Raw genomic sequence first — 26,712 nt, forward strand, 5'->3', positions numbered from 1 at the left:
TTATCTTTCCTTCTTCTTTTTTTTTGTTTTTATTTTATTATTAATTATTTTTATTAACATATAATGTATTATTTGCCGCAGGGGTACAGGTCTGTGAATCGTCAGGCATACACTCCTCCTTTTTAAAAAACACTATAATCTTTTATGTTTGACTATATTACCTTCAGGTTCGTAACTAAATTACAAATTAAATTTCTTTCTGTACGTTTAATTTCTATATTTGCTTCCAGTCCTTGTAGAGAATCTGTTTTCTCACATTTTAAGCTTTACTCATTTTTTGGTAGTCTAAAATAAAACCTTAAATAATTTTTAAAAAATATTTTATTTATTTATTTGACAGACAGAGATGACAAGTAGGCAGAAAGGCAGGCAGAGAGAGAGGAGGAAGCAGATTCCCTGCTGAGCAGAGAGCCTGATGTGGGGCTTGATCCCAAGACCCTGAGATCATGACCTGAGCTGAAGACAGAGGCTTTAACCCACTGAGCCACCCAGGTGCCCCAAACCTTAAATAATTTTAAAATAAAGAACACTTAGTTGAGATCTCTAAGAACATCTGTTGTCCTCACACATCAATGAAAACATGGATAGGCAAGGTTTTTTGGGTCCACAAATTTTTGCCCTAAAAATTCATTAAATTTCCTCCATTATCTTTTTTAGACTTACTTCTACTGAGGAAATTAAAAGACCAAACTGTGTCTTGCTGTTTTATTGGCAACATTTTCTAGCTTAGCTCTTGTAGGATTCTTTATGTAATTTATTTTTAAGACTTTATTTATGTATTTAAGAGACAGAGATCACAAGAGAGCATGAGCAGGGGAAGGGGCAGAGAGAGAGGGAGAAGCAGACTCCCTGCTGAGCAAGAACCCTGATGGCAGACAATTAACGGACTGAGCCACCCAGGCAAGCGCCCCTCTTTGTGTATTTCTGAAATTTAAGGACTTCATTGGAATAATCCTAGAGGTGCATCTCTTATCATTTTTTTTTTCCTAAAAAAGGGAACTCTTTAAAGGGCTTGGGTCTTTTTTCACCTCGGTAAAATTTTCATGTATATTAGTTCATTGCACATGATCTGTTTATCTCATCACCTTTTTTTTTTTAAGATTATTTATTTATTTGACAGATAGAGATCACAAACAGGCAGAGAGAGAGAGAGGAGAAAGCAGGCTCCCCGCTGAACAGAGAGCCGGATGCATGGCTCAATCCCAGGACCCTGGTATCATGACCAGAGCTGAAGGCGGAGGCTTTAACCCACTGAGCCACCCAGGCACCCCATCTCATCATCTTCTTTTAAAGGAACATGTATTGGTAATACTTGGACTCTCAACTTTGTCCTCATCTCTCTTTATTTCTCTTTGTCCTTTTATTTCCTACATTTTGGGAAAGCATCTCAAATTTGTATTCTGAAACACTGATTTGATTTTCTGCATCAAGAAGTCTGCTCTATACTGCCCCCCCAATGGTTTTTATTTGAGTTGCTGCACTTCTAAATTTTAGAAGGCTTTTCTAGCTTGTTTTCTTTTCACAGTCTGTTCTTGTTTCAATTTAGCCTGCTTTCTCTTTTTTTAATAGCTTGTATTTCATAGACATGGATTTGAGATATAACATATCTATTAACATGCATAAACCTTAACTGTACCACTCAATAGAGTTGTACATATAAATACACTCATGTGAACGTTGCCCCAATTATAGAATACTTTCAGCACTCCCAAATATTTCCTTATTCTTCCTATCTATAAATCGCTTACCAAGCTTAATTAATATTCTGATTTCTATCACCATAAATTGGTTATATCATGATTAGATTAGGTTATATGTTTTAGAATTTCACAGAAATGGTATCATATAGTATATACTCTTTTGTGACTGACTTCTTTAGTTTTTATAGATTTTTGTGACTTTTTTATTATAGTAAAATATATATAGAACAAAATTTACCATTTTAACTATTTTAAGTGTACAGTAAAGTGACATTAAGTATACTCACATTATTGTTCCACCATCCATCCATCTCCAGAACTTTCCATCCTCTCAAACTGAAATTCTGTATCCATTAAATACTTACTTCTCATTCCCTCCTCCCCTCGGCCCTAGGTGACCAATGTTCTACTTTTTGTCTCTGTGAATTTGACCATTCTAGGTACCTCATATAAATGGAATCATGTAATATCTATCCTTTTGTGTCTGGCTTATCTCTCTTAGCGTAATGTCTTCAAGCTCATTTATATTGTACCATGTGTAAGAATTTCATTCCTTTTTAAGGCTAAATCTTATCTCATTGTACATATATACTACATTTATTCATCTACTCATTTGTCAATGGACATGTAGATTATTTTTTTTAAGATTTTATTTATTTATTTGACAAATAGAGAGAGATCACAAGTAGGCAGAGAGGCAGGCAGAAAGAGAGGAGGAAGCAGGCTCCCTGCTGAGCAGAGAGTCCGATGCCATGTGGGGCTCAATCTCGAACCCTGAGATCATGACCCGAGCTGAAGGCAGAGGATTTAACCCACCAAGCCACCAAGGTGCCCCAGACATGTAGATTATTTTTTTTAACTTTCTAATGTTTCTTCCTGTTCCTATAATAAATCAGTATTAGATGAGGATAAAGACTTCAAAGACAGATTCTTTCCCTTGTGTTTTACTGCATACAAAAATGTATTTCATACATCCCACTTTTTTCCTCCCTTTTTTTTTTTCAACTTGGAGTTGGGAGAAAAATATTTAGGCCCAGAGTTTGAAAAAAAAGATAAAGTATAGAGTTTTGCTGTTTAGTTCTCCACCATCTAACTTAGGTACTGACTGACTTGCCTCTAATATTCTTTGATTTGATATATACAGCCTTATGTCAGTTTTTATTGTTTAATAGGCATTTTTCTTGTGTAGTTCCTTTGAAATGAAATAGAATCACTTCCTAATTCTTTATTGGAAAGAGGATGTGTAACCTACAGAATGTAACTGTATTTATTCTTTAATGACACTGAGTGGTGCACGACAACTTTACCCCTCCCTCAGTTTTCACTGCTTTTAATGTTCCTCTACCTCACCTGAAATTCTTTACCTTTGAGAGGACTACATATACTAAGGTCCCATTCTTTTTGTCCTAGCTGATAATGTGCTGGGGATTATAGAAATTGAATTAAGAGACATTGTTATGAAAGGAAGGGACACTCTGATTGTTCAGAAGTCTGTTTCCACACAGTGAAGGCCATGTCTGTCTACCTTTCTCATTTGTGAAGCTCTCTGTTCCCAAATTATGGGTAGCAATGAGGGGAATCATGGGGCAAGTTATGATACAGAGTTCCTTCTACCTATTTTCTGGCTGTGCTTTCCTGATTCAAAAGATGCTGCATACCTGATAGATCCATTCTGTTTCTTAATTTGGCATTATTAAAAACTTAATAATAGAAATATTTCCAGGAATCTCTCTTATGACTGACTTTTATTCTTTATTTTGGAGTTTGTTGTGCATTTTCATCTTTTGGAAGTACTTAGTGAATATTTAATAGAAATTGGGAGAAGAACTATTAAGTGCCTTAACTACTCAGCTGTCATCCTAACCTTAAAGTATGACTCCAAGATTGTTTAATTTTTTGTATAATCTAGGTTTTATAAGACACTCAAGGGAGAGTCTCTTCCCCCACTAGCCTGATACCTTAAATGCAAATATTAAAACAATTTATTTGTGTTAAGTACTTGCCATTGTCAGGAGCCTCATGAAATGCAAAGATTCTCCAAAGGGATAAAATAGATCAGCATCATTTTGGTTTGATAACTTAAAGTCATCAAGCAAAGCTAGTTTGCTCTGGCAGTGAGGGAGTGAAGCACAAAAGCTCATGACAGCTAGTGTACTCTAGAGGACTCAGACCACCACTTTAAATTAGGGAAGCAGAAACACTTATACTGCTCTGATCCTTCCCCAGTGCCCCTGGGCAATCCCTGACAAGTCCTCAGTACCTCCTATACAGAGGATCTCCAACTAGTTTATAAGCATCAGAGAAGAGTTGGAAAGCACCATCATATATGGCCAACTGCTTTATGTCTTTACTGCAAACCAGTGATTCTTTGTGTTTTACCAATGTAAATCTTAGTTCTTATGACATGTTATGACATAGTCCATTAGGAAAAACAGATGAAAGTGGACTGCTCTAGGGGCGCCTGGATGGCTCAGTTGGTTAATTGTCTGCCTTTGTTCAGGTCGTGATCCTGGAGTCCTGGAATCAATCTCTCCTCCCCTCTGCCAAAATCAGGCTCCCTGCTCAGGGAGCCTACTACTCCCTCTCCTTCTGTCCCTCCCCCAACACGCATGTGTGTGCATGTGCTCTCTCTCTAATAAATACATAAAATCTAATAAAACAAACAAACAAAAAAGAAGTGGTCTATTCTAATTGAAACAGGAAGTAGTGGCAGAGAGTATATCTTCTCTGCACTACTTTTGGTCCCGAATGGGCTCCATGGAATAGCATAATGCTAAATCACTATTCTAGACATCACTAAAGGATGTTTGCGTAAGCTACTCACTGAAGAAGAGTATGAGAAAGGGCATCGAGATATCTCAGCATAACTAGAATGCTTGAGGTCTGACTTTGGTCAGTTATTTTAAGAATACACTTGATTGGTATTGTCTATACTTAGCACTCTTACCCGTTCCTACCCCAGGCAACTACAGAGGGAGTTCCACTGGGCTGTATGATCTCTAAGACCTTCCTCTTCCATTATATTAGTTTTGTATATCTTAACAGACATCCTTGGAAAATGTTTTCCTTACGTCTACTCTCAAAATGTGACTTCCAATTCTGATCAAATTAGAGCACTTCCGGTATGGCTTATCTCTCTGATTACAACTAAAAACTCTGGACAAAATACACAAAAACAATGACCTGAGGATTCTTAAAAAGTCTATGAAAGCAGGCAGATTGTGGAGTCAAAACTTGAAGAAACAACACATTTGAGAATGAGTGTTCTGTTGTTACCCCTTTTTTTTTTCTTGGCTTTGCCCCAAGGGCAGGCCCATCCTGCAGAACTGTTCAGCAGCAGTGATATGAGCAGGTAAAACTCTAAAAAGAAACCTCCCCTTTCTGCACAGAAGAATTGGGAAAAGGGACCTCTGCAGGGACAGAGAACAGAAGAGGAAACCTGGAAGGAAGTGAGGTTGAGAAGAGAATTCCTTAATACTGTGTAAGAAACTATACCAGTGTATAGTTTCTTGAGCTGGATATTCACAGGACAGACCCAACGCTGCCTAGAAAATGCTTTGAGAATTGAACTAAGATTTAAACCTCCCACCCGTCTCAGAGGGAAATAAAGGGAGTCCACCAACATGGATCACTGCACAATCAGTCAGGACTGCTGTATATCTTTATTACCTCAAGGGGTAGGTGATGTAGGCATCATAGCCAAAGAGGCATGCAGCAGCAAGGCCCAGTGCCCCTGCAATGATTATGGAGCGATTTCCTCTGTTGACAAGGACAACAATGGAGGTGATTAGGTAGAGGGTGACGGCAATGAGGGACCGGAAGAAATCAATCCAAGGCCAGTTGATGGATTGTATCTTGGTGGGTAAGTCACACATGTAGATGACAAAGAAGATCTCAGCAAGGATCATCTCAACCACTGACAGAGTGGAGTATCCTGGTGTTGAGATGCTGAACCAGATTAGAATCACCAGGCACAATATAGTCTCAGCAAATAGGAGAGTTCCCTTTCTGGTGCACAAGAAATTAGTGAAGGTAGTACAGCAGCCACGGGCTGAGGTGCGCTCAGACTCCACCATGGCGAGACCTGGAGTTCCTAGAGACTCGAAGGATCTGCACACTTGAAGGAGGGTTCCAGGATGCTGTTCACCCAGCTGTTTTGCTTGCTGTCTAAAAAATGGTTTTGAAAACTTGCAGTCTGAAGCTGAGTTGACCACCTGCTAAAACAGTAATGATGATGATTATGATGGTGATACTACTACTAATAATACCCCTTAGAGAATTTTAATAGGATTCATATCTACACAATTTAATAATCAAAAAGTCCAGAATACAATTCAAAATTACCTGATAAGCAAATAACTAAGAAATGTGGTTCTTTGGGAATTATTAAGGGAAAAGACAATGAACAGGTACAAACTCTAAGATAACACAGATGCTGAAATTTAAAGACTTTAAAACAATAGGTACCATAATAAGCTCCATGAGACAAAGGTAAACACACACTAAATAAAATGCATAGAAAGATAAAAGTACTCAGCAAAAAATTTAAATTATAAAAAAAGAACAAAATATCTTTAAAACATCCAATCTCTGAAATTTACTGGCTGAACTCAATAGGAGAATGAAGATGACAGAGAAAAGGGTCAGTGAACTTGTAGATTAATGGAAATCCTTCAGTCTGAAGAACAAAGAGGAAAAAATTGGGAAGAGATGAATAGAACTTCAGGAAGTCATGGGACTATATAAAAAAAATCTGACATTTATAATAGTGGAGTCCTATAAAGAAACTGATGCAGAAAAAATTTTTAAGGAAACAATGGCTGAAAACTTCCTAAATTTTGTGAGAAACATTAACTTGTATATTTAAGAAGTTAACATAAAACAGAATAAACTCAAAGAAAATCACACCCAGACACATTATAATCAAATTACTGAAAATTAAATGTAAAGAAAAAAAATCTTGAAGGCAGCTAAGGAAAAAATGACAAATATAGGAAAACAATGATGTTAATAATGATGGTGGAATTCTCATCAGAAACCATGGAGAACAGAAAATAGTAGAACAACATTTTTTAAATGATAGGAAAGAACTATTAACCCAACATTCTATATCCAGCAAAACTATCCTTCAGGAATGAAGGAAACATAAAGACCTTCTTAGATGAAGATGAACTAAAAGAACACATGGTAACTAAAAGAAATGATAAAATTCTTCAGACTGAAGGAAAAAAATACTAGAAGAAACTTGGAACTTTAGGAATGAAAGAAAAATAAAAACTGTAATATCTGAGTAAATTTAGAATACTTTTTTAAAAGTTCCTTAAAATATGTGTAATTATTTTTTTAACATTTTTTGAAGTAGGCTCCACACTCAATGTGGGGCTTTAACTCATGACCCTGAGATCAAGAGTTGCAGACTCTACTGAGCCAGCCAGTTACCCCCAAAATATGTGTAATTATTGGAAGAAAAATTTTCACATTGTCTGATAGGGTTTTATTTTTAATTTTTTATTTATTTGAGAAAGAGAGACAGAACAAGCAATGGGAAAGGTCAGAAGGAGTGGGAGAAGCAGGCTTCCTACTGAGCAGAGAGCCCAACATGGGACATGGGCAGTTGGGTTCCATGCCCAGCAGGGAGTCTGCTGGAGATTCTCTCTCTCCCTCTCCTGCTGCTGTTCCCCTGCTTGTGTGCTCCCTCCCTCCCTCCTTCCTTCCCTTCCTCCCTCTCTCTTTAATAAACAAATAAATTCTTAAAAAATAAATTTAAAAAATGAATGCATGTTAATTTAAAACACATGACAGCTATAGCATAAAGGGAAAAGAGTATGGGATTTATGTAGTTGTAAACTTCTACATATTACTTAAAAATTAAAGCATTACTCTAAGTAGACTCTAAAATGTTAAATATTCTACTGTACTATCAAGAGCAGTGTTTAAAATATAAAATAGAATATAAATAGATAAAATATAATATAAAAGTAAAGCCGTTTAACTATCCAAAAACAGGTAGGAAAGAGGAAAAATGCAAACAAAAAATATGTAGAAAAATAGTAGGCCTAAAACCAACCACACCAATTATATTATAATTATATTAAATAATTATTTTAAATGTATATGGTAAACACACCAATTAAAAGATAAAAGTAGATAAATTGGATTTAAAAAATCTACATGTTCTTCTCAGGAAACCTAGTTTAAATATTAAAAAAAGTAAAAAATGAATGGATGGAAAAGATGTATTATGCAAACAATGATCAAAAGGAATTCAGAGTAGCTAGTTTTTTTTAAAAGATTTTATTTATTTATTTATTTATTTATTTGAGAGAGAGAGATTCTTTCTCCCACACATGAGTTGAGGGAGGGCAGTGAGAGAGGGAGAAGCAGAATCCCCACTGAGTAGGGATCCCTACTTGGGGTTTGATCCCAAGACCCTAAGATCATGACCTAAGCCAAAGGCAGATGTTTAACCGACTGAGGCATCCAGGTGCCCCTGGAGTGGGTATTTTAATATTAGACAAGGTAAACTGCCAAACAAAGAATATTATTAGGATAAAAAAAAATGACATTAGAGAATTGTAAGATGGTCACTTACCAAGAAGACATAAGAATATTAAGTGGGTACACACAAAATACCTGGAAGCAAAAACAAAAATTTTTTTTAAGATTTTTATTTATTTATTTGACAAAGAGACAGCGAGAGCGGAAACACAAGCTGGGGGAGTGGGAGAGGGAGAAACAGGCTTCCTGCTAAGCAGGGAGCCCAGTGTAGGGCTTGATCCCAGGACCCTGGGACCATGACCTAAGCGGAAAGCAGGTGCTTAATGACTGAGCCACCCAGGCACCCCAGCAAGAACACATCTTGACAAATTCAAGTAAATTAAAACAATACAAAGTATTTTAATTGAACATAATTAAATATTATAAATCAACAACAGAAAGATCATTCTCTTAGTTTTGCATATGGGTGTCAAATTGATCACAGTTGCTGAAAAACTAATTTTTCACCACTGAGTTCTTTGACAAACCTATAAAAAGCCAGTTGACCAATTTGTATGAAACTAAACTCTGTTTTATTCAGTGGGTCTATATGTTTATCCTTTACTAGTGCTATACTGTCCTGATAACCATAGATTTATAGTAAGTTTAAATCAGGTAGTGTGTTTTCCCATTTCAAAATTGTTTTGGCTATTGTAGGTCCTTTATGAAATTTTAGAATCAACTTGCTAATACTCTGTTGAGATTTCAATGGACATTACATTAAAATTATAGATCAATTTGGGCAAATTAATATTCTAATAAGCCTTCCAATCCATTAATATAGTATACTCTCCATTTGTTTGGGTCTTCTTCTATTTCTTACATCAATAATTTACAATTTTTAGCATATATGTTGCTAGATTATACCTAAATATTTCATATTTTTATGTTATCATAGTTTTCTTTTTTTAAAAAGATTTTATTTGAGAGAGAGTGTGAGCAAGCATGAGCAGGGTGGAGATGCAGAGAGAGAGGGACAAGCAGACTCCCCACTGAGTGGGGAGCCCAAAATGGGGCTTGATCCCAGAACCCTGAGATCATAAATGAGCTCAAAAATGAGCCAAAGACAATGCTTAACCAACTGAGCCACCCAGGCGCCCCACTATCATAGAGTTTTCGAATTTCAATTTCTAATAGTTTTTGCTACTTTATTAAAGTAGAATTGATGTTTGTATATTGACCTTGAATCTTATGACTCTCCTAAATTCACTTACTATCTCCAATAGCTTCTTATACATTCTTTGGGGTTCTCTATTTGTTATCAATCAATAAAGAGAGGTTTCTTTCTTTTCAGTCTGTGTTTATATTTCGTTTTCTTGTCTTTTTGCACTGGGTTGTCCCTCTAGTACAGTGTTAGATAAAAGCAATGAGGGTGGACATCCTTTCTTTGCCTGATCATAAAGAAAAGCATTCAGTCTTTCACCATTATGTTAGTTACAGATGTTCTCTACTAAAATAGGGGAAGTTTCTTTTTATTCTTAGTTTGATAAGCTTTCTAAAAATTCAAGTATAGATGTTTTTTCCGCACCTCTTGAGATGATTATGTGGTTTTCCTTTTGTATTTTGTTGGTATGGTAAATTATAGATTTACCAAAAAAACAGATTTTTAAAAAAAGATTTTGTTTGTTTATTTATTTGACAGACAGAGATCACTAGTAGATAGAAAGGCAGGCAGAGAGAGAGGGGGAAGCAGGCTCCCCACCAAGCAGAGAGCCTGATTCGGGGCTCTATCCCAGGACCCTGGGATCATGACCAAATATTTGAGGATTTTCCTGATACTGACCCAATCCACTGAGCCACCCAGGCACCCCCCCAAAAAAACAGATTTGTAAATGTTAAACCAACATTCCATTTCTTGGATAAACCCAAACTTATCATGATGTTTTATCCTTTCTATGTATTGCTGGATTCAATTTACTAAAATTTTGAAGGTTTTGTTGCGACTGTGTTTATATTACATTTCTTTCTTTCTTTTTCTTTTTTGCTTGTTGTATTATCATGGCAATGCTAGACTCATAAAATAAATTGGGAAAGGTTCCTTCCCCTACCATTTTCTGGTAGAGTTTGTATGGAATTGATATATTTCTAAATATTTTGTATTAGAGTGTTGTTTGTTGGAATTTTTAAGCTGTAAATTTCATTTCTTTAGTAGATATTTAGGTTATCCATTTCTTCTTGAAGGAGTTTTATTAATCTTTGTTTTTCAAAGAATTGCTCTATTTCATCTAAGTTATTTTATTTCTGGAAATCAATTTTTTTCATCATATTCCTCTATTGCCCTCATAATGTTTGTAGTGTTTGTAGTGATGGACCCTATTTCATTCTTAATATCAGGGTAGTTGGTATCTTCTCTTTTTTCTTAGTCAGTTTGGCAGGATGTTTCTAAATTCTATTGTTTTTTTCAAGGTCATTTGGATTTTTTTTGTTTTCTTTATTATTTTTCTGTTTTCAAATGTATTGATTTCTATTCTTACCTTTATTATTTCCTTCCTTCCTTTGCATTTAATTTGCTTCCCTTTTTCTAGATTCTTTTTTTTTTTTTTTTTGAGGAGGGGAGGGGCAAAAGAAGAGGTAGAAAGAGAATCCCAAGCAACTCTGAGATCATGACTGGAGCCAAAATCAAGAGTCAGCTGCTTAACTGACTAAGCCACCAGGCAGTCCTCATCCCTTTATTCTAGATTCTATTTTTTTTAAAAGATTTTATTTATTTATTTGACAGACAGAGATCACAAGTAGGCAGAGAGGCAGGCAGAGAGAGAGAGAGAGAGAGGGAAGCAGGCTTCCTGCGGAGCAGAGAGCCCGATGCGGGGCTCGATCCCAGGACCCTGAGATCATGACCCGAGCCGAAGGCAGTAGCCCAAACCACTGAGCCACCCAGGCGCCCCATCTAGATTCTATTTTTTTAAAAATATTTTATTTATTTATTTGACACAGAGAGAGAGAGAGATCACAAGTAAGCAGAGAGGCAGGCAGAGAGAGGAGGAAGCAGGCTCACTACTGAGCAGAAAGCCTGATGTGGGGCTCAATCCTAGGAAACTGGGATCATGACCTGAGCCGAAGGCACAAGCTTAACCCACTGAGCCAACCAGGCGCCCCTTTATTCTAGATTCTTTTTTTTTTTTTTTTAAGATTTTATTTATTTATTTGTCAGGGATAGAGGGAGAGAGAGCGAGCGAGCACAGGCAGACAGAGAGGCAGGCAGAGGCAGAGGGAGAAGCAGGCTCCCCTGCAGAGCAAGGAGCCCGATGTGGGACTCGATCCCAGGACACTGGGATCATGACCTGAGCTGAAGACAGCTGCTTAACCAACTGAGCCACCCAGGCGTCCCAATATTCTAGATTCTTAAGCTGCAATCTTAGGCTACTGATTTTAGATCTTTGTCTAATACAAGCATTGTTTCTATAAATTTCCCTTTAAGTACTGGCTACATTCCACAAATTTTTATATGCTATATTTTCATTCAGTTTTAAATATTTTCTAACTCCTCTTAAAATTTCCTCTTTGGCACCTGGTTTATTTAGAAATGCATTGTTTAATTTCTAAATATTTGAGGATTTTCCTGATACTTTTCTATTATTTTCTTGTTTAATTTTGTTTTGTTAGATAACATAGTTTTAATATGTTTAATAATAATTTTTTCCCTAATTGATTTTATCCACTGTGGTAAATGATACATAATATGAAATCTATCATTTTAATCTTTTTAAGTGTATAGTTCTATGGCTTTTCACACATTCACAATGCTGTGTAACTATTACCACGATCTGCTTCTAGAACTTTTTAATTATTTCTAATAGAAACTCGGCACTTATTAAACAAAAATTCTTCCTTCTCTCCAGCCCCTTGCATCTGTATCCTACTTTCTGTCTCTATGAATTTGCCTATTCTAATATGGTTTTTTTTTTTTTAAAGATTATTTATTTATTTATTTGACAGACAGAGATCACAAGTAGGCAGAGAGGCAGGCAGAGAGAGAGAGGAAGCAGGCTCCCTGCTGAGCAGAGAGCCCGATGTGGGGCTCGATCCCAGGACTCTGGGATCATGACCCGAGCCGAAGGCAGAGGCTTTAACCCACTGAGCCACCCAGGCGCCCCTCTAATATGGTTTTAAGTCTTTAAATTTGTTAAGATTTGCTTTATGATCCAGACTGTGGTCTTTCTTAATAAATGTTCCATGTGCATTTTAAAAAATTTATATTCTACTGATGGCAGAATATTTTATAAATGATCAAGTTGGTCGAAAGTATCATTTTTTCATACTCTATTGATTTTTTATTATATTGTTCTATTGATTTCTGAGAAAGAAGTACTGATACCTCCATGTATAAATTTCCCTTTAGTTCTATAAGTTTTTGCTTCATATATTTTGAAACCCTATTTTTAGGTTCATACACATTTAGGATTGTTACATCTTTTTGATGAGTTCTCCATTTATAGTTATGTAATATCTCTCTTTGTCCATGCTAATACTTCTTTTTCCAAATCTTTTTCAATATAAGCTCTCCAGATTCACAAACTGGAACTTCTCCCTCTTACACTCTCACATATCTTAATCTACTTTTGTCAGATAACTACGTAGTTTACATGTTTCTAAATACAGAACTATTTGGCTTTCAGAACAAGTTGAGAGCTGTGTAGTGACTGAAACACATGCCCTCCAAATTTAAGGCGATCTCACAGTAGCAAAAGAGAAAAATTTTAGAAAGCATTCTGTGGAGGTTAGTTGACATAATAGCTTGAAAAAATTGAAGTTCTGTATGGAACACTTTATTTTTCTTACATTTCGGGATCTCTAGCCTGTTCCTTGTCCTGTTTTCCCCGAAATTGTGTTCTAGTAAACATCAGAGGGACTGAGCATCAGAGTGACCCCTAATGCCAAAGTATACACACTCCCACTCCCTAAATGCCAACCTAAATTCCTGAGGGAGCCAGGATTGGCTTGATATCTATTTCTGGATCTCAAAATAGTGGAGAGTTCTGTTAGGTTGTTTTTAGTCCTAACAAGGCAGCATTGGCCATCAGAGCTTGCTGTGTCAATGGTAGAGGAAATAGTAATCCCTTGCCACCTATTCTTTTTTTTTTTTTTTAAGATTTTATTTATTTATTTGACAGAGATCACAAGTAGGCAGAGAGGCAGGCAAAGAGAGAGAGGGTGAAGCAGGCTCCCTGCTGAGCAGAGAGCCCGATGCGGGACTCCATCCCAGGACCCTGAGATCATGACCTGAACCGAAGGCAGCGACTTAACCCACTGAGCCACCCAGGCGCCCACCTTGCCATCTATTCTTGACCATTATTTCCACCGCATGGGGCTTTTAAAAAAAAAATCACTATAAACCAGAAAATAACTCTGCCTAGAGAAAGGGAAAACTATCTTTGCCGTGATTTGGCAGAAAAATCAAATGATGAAAATGGGGAGTATCCTTTCTGAGTCTAAAATTTTTTGCCTGGAATATGAGAATTATGATAATGCCTGCATCAGATGTTTCTGTGAGAAACAAATAAGATAATTGATAAGAAATAATTTAATGAACTGTAGAACTCTAATATTAGTTATTAATATTGCTGGTTATAGTACCTATAAGACCTATCATCTTAATAATTCAGTTTTAGCTGGGAAAGATGATGCCTTTATTTGGCTTATATTTCTTTCAGATTCCTTTCTTGCTTTATGGAGAGAAACAACTGGTATTTCAACAAATTTTTTTCTTTCAGTTTTATTGAAATATAATTGATATACAGCACTGTATATTTGAGCAAATAGCATGATGATTTGACTTACATATATTGCAAGTAAATTAATATTTTTAAAGATGTATTTATTTATTCGAGAGAGAGAGAGAGAGCATGAGTGGGAGGGGCAGAGGGAGAGGGAGAGAAAATCTGAAGCACACTTAGCACTGAGTGTGGAGCCTAACATGGGGCTCAATCTCAAGACCCACATACTATGACTTGAGCCAAAACAAAGAGTCCTACACTTAACCAGCTGCACCACCCAGGCACCCCACACGCAAATTATGTTTAAAAGTCTTTTATCCTTTATAGCAATTCCTCTGCTTTCTATTTTTAATGAGATGATTCAATCTGTCTGTATTCTTTTCAATGAATCCATGTTCACTTAAAGGTATTTTAAGAAAACAAAATATTTCTATGAATACACATGGTACATCTTATCTTTAAAAGACTAAATTTGAAAAGCTAGAAATCTTTCTTCAGCTATTTCTAAAATATATCACCCCTAAATACCAGTCTTCACGTTCTCAGAATTCATATTCAATCATCACTACATCTCAAGATATATATATATACATAACTTCTGTTTCAGATGAGGTCAGCTGGAATAGTCTTACTGTGTAATCAGGATTTTTAGACTGTGCAAAACATAGTATTTTTTTTCCTATGGAAGTATAATTGACATACAGTATCCTGTTAGTTTCAAGTGTATATCATAATGACTCAATATTTTTATACATTACAAAATTATTTCCATGATGAGTCTAGTTATTATCTGTCACCATACAAAGTTATTGAAATATTATTGACTATATTCCCTATGCTGTATATTATATCCCCATGAGTTCCTTAATTTATTACTGGAAGTTTGTACATCTTAATCCTCTTCACCTATTTTACCCTGCAAAGCACAGTTACTTTTTTTTTTTTTTTTGAAGATTTATTTGTTTGTTTGAGAGAGAAAGGAAGAGAGTGTGAGCAGGGGGGGGCAGACAGTGGGAGAGGAAGAGAGAATCCTCAAGCAAACTTCCTGCTGAGCATGGAGCCAAAGCCTGGATGTGGGGCTCAATCCCAGGACCCTGAAATCATGATCTGAGCCTAAATCAAGAGTCTGCTGCTTAACCAACTGAGCTACACAGATGCCCCCTTGCAAAGCATAGTTTTAAAGTCTCTGCACATAAAATATATGTGGGTTTTGAAATATGTGAGGTTGATGAAAAAAATTAAAGTACAAAAAATTACATTTTAAAATAATTTATTGAGCACAAATTATAATGAATTGCTTACATTATTCAGAATTAGTGGGTTCAGCACCATCTTTTTGAACACCATGTATTGACATAAACTTTGTTCATGGAAACTATAAGAAACAATTGAAAGCATAATCTAAAAAAGTTTTGACTTATGATGAGCACTGGGTGTTATATGTAAGTGATGTATCACTAAATTCTACTCCTGAAACCAATATTACATTATTATATGTTAACTAACTAGAATTTAAATGAAAACTTAAAATAAAATAAAAATTGAAATCAACACAGCCTTAAAGAATATAGTTACAAAGAAATAAAAATATTTTTTTAAAAGTTCTCCAAATTAGGTTGCTTGTTTGGAATTAATTTTGACTGGGATTTTCTGTACAAATTTGGAATGTAAAATTTTTTTCAATTACTTGATTAACTCAACTGCTTGTACTCTAAATTAATTGGAGTTTAATGCATTTTTCACTGAATTGGCAATTGGGAAAGGGAAAATGTATTCATAATGACTAAGAATTGGCACTCATGAAAAGTAAAAAAACAATTATTTATAAGTGGATTGTTCATTTCATTATTCAGTTTCTCACTATTACTATATAATGATCAGATTTCTAAATAGAAGCATACCAAAAGATTAAAAATTTTAATTATAAACACTTTTTAAGTTTTTTCATAAGGAGACAAATACAGTTTTTTCACTAAGATATACTATTTATTTTAAAAGTTTATAAATTACATGGAATAAAATATCAGAAAGGTGTTGGGTGAATGTATTAATAGTCAATATTTATAATTTAATAAATATTTGTTATATTTACCAATGTTTATTAAGCCCTTATTATGTGCCTATGTATTTGTAGATTTTTTTTTTAAAGATTTTATTTATTTATTTGACAGAGAGAGATCACAAGCAGGCAGAGAGGCAGGCAGAGAGAGAGAGAGAGATGAGGAAGCAGGCTCTCTGCTGAGCAGAGAGCCAGATGCGGGACTCGATCCCAGGACCCTGAGATCATGACGTGAGCCGAAGGCAGCAGCTTAACCCACTGAGCCACCCAGGCGCCCTATTTGTAGATTTTTATCTGATTATCATAACCCTCTGACATATCTCCATTTTATAGATAAAGACATTAAGCCTCAGAATATGAATTCACTTATACATGTCAGGAAGCCAGTATAAGATAGAAATATAATTTGAATAAGATGTCTGACTTCATAGTCTGTGAATTTGCATGTGTTTGAATATATTTGTGTATGTGTGTTTGTTTTAATATACAAGTAAAGACTCTGTACTATTTTCAGTTGCATTAAAAAAGGAAGCTAAAAATTTTTCCTTTTTCTAGTACCTAGTATGAAGGACCAAATATTTATACAATTTTTAAGGTTTTTCAAAAATATGGTGTGTATAGTTACATTGCATATCTTATGAGTACACTTATGTTTTTTATATTCTTTGACCTTGAAGGAATATTCTTATCTGATATTTTAATAGAAGTATGGTATCCTTGGGGCATCTGGATGGCTTAGTTGGTTAAGCATCTGCCTCTGGCTCAGGTCATGATCCCAGGCTCCTGGGATGGAGCCCCACATCAGGCTCCCTGTTCAGCAGGGAGTCTGCTTCTCCCTCTCCCTCTGCTCCTCCCCCCACCCTGGCTCAAATAAATAAAATCTTTTTAAAAAAAGGTTTTTTAACATTATAAAGTTTTGACATTATAACATAGTTTTAACATTATAAAAATCAAACATTAAACTACTTTATAAACATTATAAAAGTATGAAAAATTTGAAAAACCAAACCATTCGAGAGGCTGAGAAGCCAAGTTTAGATGTGCTGTAAAACATACTAAATAACTTGGGGTGCCTGGCTGGCTCTGTTGGTTGGGTGACTGACCTGCTTTCAGCTCAGGTCATGATTCTGGAGTCCCAGGATCAAATCCCATATCAGGCTCCAAGCTCCATGGGTAGTCTGCTTCTCCCTCTGACCTTCTCCCCTCTCATGCTCTCTCTCTCTCAAATAAATAAAAAAAATCCTTAAAAAAATACTAAATAACTCACAAAGAGGAGTTCTAAATATCTATATTTAAAAAAAAGATTTTATTTATTGATTTGAGAGAGAGCATGTGCTCATGAGGTAGGGAGGGGCTGAGGGAGAGGGAGTAGCAGACTCCCCGCTGAGCAGAGAGCCTGATGCAGGACTCTATTTCAGGACCCCGAGATCATGACCTGAGCTGAAGGCAGAGGCCTACCCCACTGAGCCACCCAAGGACCCCTAAATATTTCCATTTTTGAAAAGAATTTTAATAGACTTTATTTTTTAGAATGATTTTGGGTTTAGCAAAGTTGAGTGGGAAGCACAGAACGTTCCCATATATCCCTGCCTCTGAAATGCAAAGGCTCTTCTACTTAACATCCTGTACCTAAGTGACACATTTGTTATAACTGATGGCCCAACAATGATGGATCATTATCATTCAAAGTCCATAGTTTACGTTAGGGTTCAGTCTTAGTGTTTTACATTCTATGGGCATGGACCAATATATAATGACATGTAGTCATCACCATAATAGTGTCAAACTGAGTAGTTTCATTGCCCTCCAAATCCTCTGTGCTGTACCTGTTCATGCTTTTCTCCCCACAACCACTGACATCACTAACATTTTTACTGTTTCTATAGTTTTGCCTTTTCCAGAATGTCATATGGCTGGAGTCATGTAGTGTGTAACCTTTTCGGATTGGCTTCTTTCACTTAGTAATATGCATTTAATTTTCCTCTGTATCTTTCCATGGCTTAATAGCGCTTTTTAAAAAGATTATATTTATTTATTTGAGAAAGCGAGCAAGCGTGTGTGCCTGCGTGGATGCGAGGGGAGGGACAGAAAGGGAAGGAGAGGAAGAGGGAAAGAGTCCCAAGCGTGGAGCCCCAGGTGGGACTTGATCTCATGACCCTGAGCCAAAACCAAGAGTGGGATGCTTAACTGCCTGAGCCACCCAGGCTCCCTGTATAGCTCTTTTTAAGTGCTGAATAAAATTCCAATGTCTGGTTGTACTAAAGTTAATCTATTCACCCACTAAAAGACATATTGGTTGCTCCAAGTTTTGACAACTATAAATAAATCTGCTATAAACATCTATGTGCAGGTTTTTGTGTGGACATAAGTTTTCAACTCCTTTGGGCAAATACTATGGCATGCAATTACTGGATTGTATGGTAAGAATATGTTTAATTTTATAGGAAAGTGCCAAACTGTCTTCCAAAGCGGCTGTACTATTTTGCATTCGACCAGCAGTGAAGGGAAGCTGCTATTGATCTATATTCTCTGTCAGCATTTAATGTTGCCAATGTTTCACATTTTAGCCATTCTCACAGGTGCATGATGGTGATTCCTTCGATTTTCAGTTCCCTACTGACATATGCTGTTGAGCATCTTTTCATATACTTATTTGCCACCTGTACATCTTCTTTGGTGAGGTGTCTGTTTAGGTCTTTTGTTCACTTTTAAATTGGATTGTTCACTTTCTTGCTGTTGAGTTTTAAGGATTCTCCGTATACTTTGGATAAGTGTCCTTTATCAGATATTGTGCAAAATATTTACAAATATTTTCCCCCATTCTGCAACATGTCTGCTCATTCTGCTGTCCTCGTGTTTTTCAGAGTAGAAGTTTTTAATTTCAATGAAGCCCAAGTTATCAGTTATTCATTTCATGGATCATGCCTTTCAATGTTGTATGTAAAAGCTCATCACCATACCGAGATCATGGAATTTCTCTTATGTTCTCTTCCAGGAATTTTATAGTTATTGTTTTACATTTTATATTTACATGAGATTCCTTTTGAGTTCATTTTTGTGAAGACTGTAAGGTGTCCAGATTCATTTTGTGTGTGTGTATGGATGCCCAGTTGTTCCAGTAGCATTTGTTGAAAAGACAATCATGGCTCCATTTTATTGCCTTCGCTCCCTTGTCAAAGATCTGTTGACTATATCATTGTAAGTCTGTTTCTAGGCTTTTCATTCCATTCCATCGGTCCATTTATCTATTCTTCTACCAATACCAAACGATCTTGATTATATTAGATCCACAGTAAGTTTTAATTGGTGTTTTAGATCATTTACATTCAATGTAATAGTTATTTTAGGACTTAAATGTGCCATTTTATTTTTTTGTTTTGTGTTTATTGTCTTTTTTGCTCTTCTGTGTTCCTTTTTCTGCTTCCTAATAGTTTACCTGATCAATTTTTATAGTTCCATTTTTATGTATGGTACATTTGCATTTATCTCTTTGAATAGATTTTTAGTCATCATTCTAGGTATTACATTTCATATATGTACAACCTATCACAGTTTAGTGTTGTTGATGATTTACCAGTTCAAATAAACCGTGTTTATCTTTATATCCCTTTAACCTCCCATTTTTAATGTAATTGTCTTAAATATTGCCTTTACATACAGTTAGAACCACAGCAGGCATTGAGACATCATCCAGGGTGGTCCTGACCAAATCAGAGAAGACTTTAAAAGAAACATTAGAGACCACATTCCCACTACTCTGTTGTCCATGAGGGCCCTTGGGGAGCGGAAAGTGGTCCTGTACCAACACCTAGCAAGAAAGTGGGAATCTCTGTCTTACAACTGCAAGAAAGTGAATTCTGCCAACAACTTGTTGCAGTTTGTTACACAGGGATAGAAAACTAGTACACAATTCTTGCTTTTGAGTTGGGGTAGGTGGAACTAGAGCAGCTTTGAGTCTATGGCCATTTTTGTCCCTCTACTGAGGCAAAACCTTTCTGGCCAACATTCTGTGAATTAGGAGGATTTCTACTCTAGATAGGGAACAGGTATCATTCCCATCAATGGATTAACTCCAGGGATTATTTCTTTTAAACCTTTTCATTGTTCTTTCCCCCAGCCTCAGGTAGTGTCTTATGTGTAAATGTTAATCAGTACTCAGCGGAAGACTCTCAAAAGAGAGAAATCTCTTCAGTCTCTGGAGTTCTTTCTCTTTGAAGCTCCAGTACTTTTCCTTGTAGACAATAGGCACCCTGGTCACCTAAGAGTCCTGGCTCAGGGAGGTTCCTTCTGCCTGAGCTGTGGCCTGGAAACTCCCTCTGGCTAAGCTGGGGCCATCATAGGGCTCATTTTACTTGAGTTCACCCAAGAATCACAGGAGCATCATTCTTCCATCTAAAACCTGAGGACTATGTAGGAATCTATAGACAAAAGGCTAATTTAAGAGAAATTCTACACTGATTTTCATGGGTCAATATACAGGGAGATATGGAGATCATGGTGTGTTTGGGTAAATGTGAATAGTTTTAGCATTTGCAAGTGTTTAGAAAAAGTAAACCAAAGCAACTTTATTCTTCAGTATTTATTGAATGTCTAATCTGTGCCATGCTCTGCTAGACTCTTGGGCTCTAGTGATGAGCACAAGGAGGTCCAGTCCCTGATCCTATGTAGCTAATGGCCAACATCAAGTGCTGTATTGTCTAATGTAGAATGTATGTGTCAAATAAAATAGCATCCGATTATCTTATCAAGGCATGCCAAGTAATTCTTAAGATGCAAACACATGAAGCAGCAATTCCAGGTTGAATTCTTTTTCAGCACACTATTAACCCACTTCTCATCACTAGTGGCCTAAACATCTGCCCTGTGCTCAGGGAATGCAAACTAATGTTAATATTGGTTTCATCAGACATAGAAGTGAAGGGCAAAAGGAAGAAAAGAGGAAAGAAGGCAAGTCTTGTGCCCCCAGAGGCAATTAAACACATTTTTTTCTATCTCTTGTTTTCTACGTATTATCCATGCTACTCTTTTTATTAGTCCATTATGTTTAGCTCTGTTGAATACTGGCCTAGAGTGATGTTGAACAGAATACGTTTCCCATTGCTGACTTTCTCTTCTATCTACAGAGACCTGTATTCATAGTAAATGGATTTCTCATGGGAAGTTATTTGCAATTTTGGTAAACAACATGGCTTAGTGAATCTAAAACAAACAAATATAGAAGAATAAGGGACTGGGTTGAGGGTATTTAGGGAGGGGGAATCTGTTGAACCCTGTTACTAATGAGTTACTCTTTTCTAAGCATTGCACATGTGTTTCAAATAGATCTCAAGAGGAGTTTGTATATCACTTTTTAAAAAGATTTTATTTATTCTTTTGAGACAGAGAGATACAGAGAGAGAGCATGAGCAGGGGGAGAAGCAGACTCCCTGCTGAGCCTGGAGCCGGACACGGGCTCGATCCCAGGACCTGGAAATCATGACCTGAGCCAAGGCAGACACTTTAACCATCTGAGCCACCCAAGTGCCCTGTGTATCATTTTTCAGAGGAGAAGGGAAAGAAAAATTTAATACTCTTTCTGCTCTTATCTCATTGAGTGCTTTTTTTTTTTTTTTTTTTTTTTTTGGTTCTAATGTATTCTTCCTCAAAAGGGCAGAATCCAGGCCTGGTGCAGTGTGAGAGAAGGGGTTAGTCTGTTCTATAAACTGTTAGAGAGATTTAAAAAATAGGCAATCTAATTGACTCATACGTGGCTCACAGCCATATAAATGCTTACAAAATTGCTTCTTGCGCAGCAGTAGTGACCACAGAGAAGCAGAAGTAAAATGGAGGCAAGTGAGATGAGAACTCTTAGGAAATCTTTAACAGGACTTTAAAACCCTTGTCAAACCTTTTGTTTAACTTTGTGCAAAAAACATCCTTTAGAAAATTAAATGCACTTCAAGGAGCATACTCCAAGTTGAAATTCACATACTTTGCCTCAAAATAATACCTCTTTGGTGTTAAAGTCTGTCTCTACAAATACATTGCCTTTTAGAACAAACTGCTGCAGAAAAACAATTTTTTTTTTTCACAAAGAACTGTGACTCCATTGTTACTAGGAGATTTGTAATCTGTTTTAAACATGTTACTAAAATAGAAGTTGACATAACTACTGAATTTGCTGTTTATATTTAATTAAAGGCATTGCTAAAATAAAATATATTTGGGTGTTTCTTAAAGCTATTAGCAACATGCACATTTATAACTTTCTCTATATTCACTTTTTTTATTGAAGCATATTGGACATATAATACTGTATTAATTTCATTAAATTCACTTTTTTCCCCCTGTATTCACTTTTAACAAAAATGTTCTTGTTGTCTTTTTCAAGACTCTCTGTCTTTATATTGACTGGCTTTATCTATGATTATTTCCTCCTTTCTCTGTGTGCTCTGCTCAAAGTTGCCTCATACCTTCACTCCACATTATTTGTTCTTTCCTTATCAACCATACTACAAAAAAGTTCCTTCATCTGTGCTTTGCTTTTACTAATTAATTAAATGTAATCAGGTGAAATACAATATAATTCATGTATAGTTTTAATCTCTAAATTGGTTGGTTTGTCACCAACTTGGAAGTAGGAAATTATTTCCCTCTGTGTAAGACTTCATTATAAAAGCCTATGTTGTCATAATGATAACAATATAGTTACTCAACATGTTCTTTGTTACAAAAAAATATTTCCACAGTTACTAAAGACATTTTTCAGGCATCCACTTGAATTTCTAAACTAATTCTCTGATTTGTTTCATTACCCTCCTGTGTTAGTTTTTACCAATTCCTAGAAATTTGTATCATCATTTTAAGTTAAAATGAAAAACTGAACCTCCTTTAGGAATGAAACTAAGACCTGAGATTCATTATTAAAATGATAATTTTTTTTTTTTTTTTGCTTCTGGTGATTTAGTAATGAAAAACTTAAAAATATTTTGTGTGTGTGTGTGTATGACTTTCTAGACTATGACACCAACAATAAAAGTGTCGAACCATTCTAAAGGAATAGAAGTTTTATTTAAATATTTGATTTCTTAGGGCAGCTGGGTGGCTCAGTCAATAGAGATCTGACTCTTGATTTCCCTTCAGGTCATAATCCCAGGGACATGAGATCAAGCCTTGCATCAGACTTTGTTCTCAGCACAGTTACAAATCCTATCGAGTTTCTGCTCTGGCCTCAGAAAATTCACCCTGGATGCTATACCACAGCTAGTTCCAATCATGTGAAATTTCCTGTGAGTCTCAGAAGATATTTTGAACATTTTCCAATCAAAGGTCTTAAGTGTTCTCATAAAATTTAGGTATTACAATTAAAATATGTGGGAAAATGGAAGCTATAACTTTCAAATCACCACCAGGATATGTCCTGTCCTCTTTCTCCTACTCCTTGTGGCTACTCATGGAGGCAGAGGTCAACTAAAGTTTTGGGAAAATACTGCACTATTTAACCCAAAGAAGGCAGCAAGAGCAGAGCCATAGGTCATAACATTAGCTACTTCCATCAAAGTTTTGATCCTTCCTTTAGAAGAGCCAACAGTTAAAGAAACTTAATTCCAGCCCATCTAGAAGAAAAGTAAATGTGAATAAATTTAACTCCTACATTGCTGTTATCTTACCTTCCAAATCACTGATTGCTTAAGAGAATAATCTGTTTTCTCGTTCACTGCCAGGTTTACATATATGGGCCTCGCTTTTCTCTGAAACAGAAAGGCTGTCACTTAAGTGCTGTAGGTAGGCCCTTTACCTGTGTTGACAGAACTCCACAGGGCAGGCCAGGCAAATGAATGGGGTTGTTGCTAGGACACCAGGCTGTTTCCAGGACAGCAGCCCATTGCTGTTTGCTATTCTCTTGACTAACTAACAATACACCTGTTCCTTAAGAAATAGCTTATTTTCCTTCATTGCAAAGCAAACACAGAGTGGGAAATCACACAGCTGCATGTCTGCACCTTCTCTGTAGCTTTCCAGGAGGAATACAATACACCAAATATAATTTAATTTGTGGAAGGGGAATTCATATACCCATACAATATCTAAATCTTCGTATATAATAAAATATTTATGTGACTGTTTGAATCATTTTTATAATTCTAGTGCACCATATGTCACACAGGATGTGAGGCAACAATGCATATTCTTTTGTAGCCACCCAAGATTTATTCTACAAGTGCATATAGGGTGACCGTTTTTTAAAAATGAGTTTCTCAAAACTACACATGATGGTTTCCAACAGAACTCACCATTTCCCCCCTTCTACTTGCATCTAATTTTCACCAAAATTATTACCACTGCTGTCTACGATTGCTAACCAGGCCTGCAACTAAGGTGCCTATCCACAGAAAGTAGGAAGGCCCCCATTTTCAGGGGCATGTAAGTGCTCTGTTGCCAACATCTACCCAAAGGTGATAAGTATCTAAGTCAAGTGTGCCAAAATCTACATCAAAAGCAAGTCTCCCAGGGTGCCTGGGTAGCTCAGTGGGCTAAGTGTCTGCCTTGGGTTTTGGTCATGGTCTCAGGGTTTAGGATTGAGCCCCAAATCAGGCTTCCTGCTCAGTGGAGAGGCATGCTTCTCTCTCTCCCACTCCCCCTGCTTGTGTTCCCTTTCTCATGCATGCTCTCTCTCTGTCAAATAAATAAATGAAATCTTAAAAAAAAAAAAAAAAAGAGCAAATCTCCTTCTACTGATGAAATCACTAATTCCAAGGGTTCCTAATCTTTCAACAGTTTTGACGCCCTCCTTTATTGTCTCCCCAGTCCCCTAAGACTAAAGCGTAAGTCTGTGGGAAACTGGGCTAGAGGACAGTTTAGTTGACAGACACTGCCTTATTCAGAACTATCCGTCTCTTCCAACACAGCCTATCCAAGCAGGAGCCTTGGTTCTTCACGTAAACAGACTTCTACAGCCCAAACACTGTTCCTTAAAACGTGCACACATATTCACTTTGGATTATAGGTAAATAAATTTCAGTTTGAGATGGAATTTGAACAGCATGTGATTCCACTCTTTGGAAAGCATGTTCACTTGATATCATATCTTCATTATGTGGTATTTAAAGCTATTGATTATTAGTGTATCTATTGGATAACTGAGAGTTTGACACAGTTCACAAGGTTATATAACCAAACCCAATGGATTACAAAGATACGATGATTCACTGTAGCTACAAAACCACTTCATAGAGAAGTGATCATTCTCCTGCTTTCAAAGGGTCTCTGTAGTGCCTGAAAATAGAGTTCAAAGAGCTTCCCTTCTTGCCCAGTAAGTGCATCGTTCACAAGTTTCATTCTGGAGGTTCGCTCAGCTTTTTTTACTCTGCTTCAATCTGGGGTAAGACTTGCCTAAAGGCATCTGGACTCTTTTCCCACTATAAATAAGAGGTCCCACACATATCAGGTATAGAAAAGGGAGTAAAACCCTTAGGATTAGGGTTTATCCATCAGAGTAGTTATGCTGCTCTATCTGATTTTGACTTGAACCAAGATTCTTTCTTGCTCCATCCACTTTAGTTGCTTTCCTGAGCATGACCACCCAAGCTCGTGGCATTGTAAACTAGGTTCTCATGATCTCTTCTCTACTGCCTTCAGTTTGTCTCATTCTGATGCAACCAACACTGTGATCATTTGCCTTCCCTTCTCAAAAGCATGAAATGATTCCCTACTGCAGAGGTCAACAATCTATAACCTGCGCATCGAATCTGGCCGCCTGAAGCTTTGTACAGCTTGTGAACTAAGAATGGTTTTTACATGTGAACATTTGTAATGCATTTGTTGGGTACACTAACCTTGAACCCCAATCTAGCAAAACGTGATCCCCAAAAGAATTTTGTACTATAGTCCTATATTACAAAAAGTACTCTATTCTTCTTCTTAACATCATTATTATTATATTTGGATTTCACTGTGAGAATTTGTTCTCTCTCTTGTTGTTTAAGTACTTACATAATACCCTTGATTTTGCCTCTTGGCCTGCAAAGACTGAAGTATTTGCTATCTGGATCTTTAGAGAAAAAAGGTTGTTGGCCTGTGCCTTAGCACATTTAGAGTAAATCTGAATCTTGTAACCTGAGGTTCAAAAACTTTTTCATAATCTCGCACTTGACCGCAACCTATACTTTCACTGATCTATTTATTGTTCTACGCTTTCCTGCCTATTCTCTTTGTCCTTTTCTCTTTCTCTGCAATGTCCTTCCCCTTCCATCTCTTGATACTAACGCCATCCCCTTTCTATGAAGTCTTTTGAGATTTCCACTGCTTGATTACATTTTCTCCTCATTTCTCTTGTATGTTACAGTATACCTTAGGTATAATCAGTCTTCAGCTAATTAGGGTAATAAGACTACATAAGTGTTGGGGGCAAGAGTGGAGGAGGAAATAATATAGGCTGTCAAAGTTAGAATATGTCTTAAAGTGGATATAAGGTAAACTTATTCGCTTGCGATTAAGTCTGATGTATAGTGAGCACTTTCTTACCTACCTTTCCAGAAGTCGTTCACCCGCCTTCTAACCACAGCCCAATGTCCAGGCCACATGATCTGAGAGTAGTTCTGCCCTCAGTCTATGAAGAAGTACATGACTTTGGCTTAAGTCATCAGTGCATTACATCTCCTTTGCCAAAGTGGTCAGGGTGCACATATGACTTGGGCTAATCTGGAGTGAATCTTCGGGCCTT

At 36.5% G+C, this 26,712-nt stretch overlaps 1 protein-coding gene across 5 annotated transcripts; it reads right to left on the bottom strand.

Moving 5' to 3' along the window:
* Positions 1-5,343: 5,343 nt before the first annotated feature.
* On the bottom strand, positions 5,344-23,819 carry LOC101683315 (proteolipid protein 2-like). 5 transcript variants are annotated; one of them, XM_045065425.1, is made up of 3 exons: positions 23,660-23,806; positions 8,293-8,333; positions 5,344-5,914 (listed from the first exon to the last, which is right to left on the bottom strand). In XM_045065425.1, the coding sequence occupies exon 3, from the start codon at positions 5,774-5,776 to the stop codon at positions 5,366-5,368; it is 411 nt and encodes a 136-aa protein (XP_044921360.1). In that variant the 5' UTR covers positions 5,777-5,914; positions 8,293-8,333; positions 23,660-23,806; the 3' UTR covers positions 5,344-5,365. The 5 variants fall into 5 exon arrangements, with proteins under 5 accessions (XP_044921360.1, XP_044921359.1, XP_044921363.1 ...); XM_045065424.1 differs by having other exon boundaries at positions 5,344-5,917; XM_045065428.1 differs by lacking the exon at positions 8,293-8,333 and having other exon boundaries at positions 23,788-23,819.
* Positions 23,820-26,712: the final 2,893 nt, after the last annotated feature.

Source organism: Mustela putorius, unplaced genomic scaffold (genome assembly GCF_011764305.1).
Source record: "Mustela putorius furo isolate JIRA1106 unplaced genomic scaffold, ASM1176430v1.1 tig00003858_pilon_pilon_pilon, whole genome shotgun sequence".
NCBI lineage: Eukaryota > Metazoa > Chordata > Mammalia > Carnivora > Mustelidae > Mustela > Mustela putorius.

What these genes read in the sequence shown, in the direction of transcription:
- LOC101683315 (XM_045065428.1), bottom strand. Translation starts at nt 5,776, where the DNA reads ATGGTGGAGTCTGAGCGCACCTCAGCCCGTGGCTGCTGTACTACCTTC.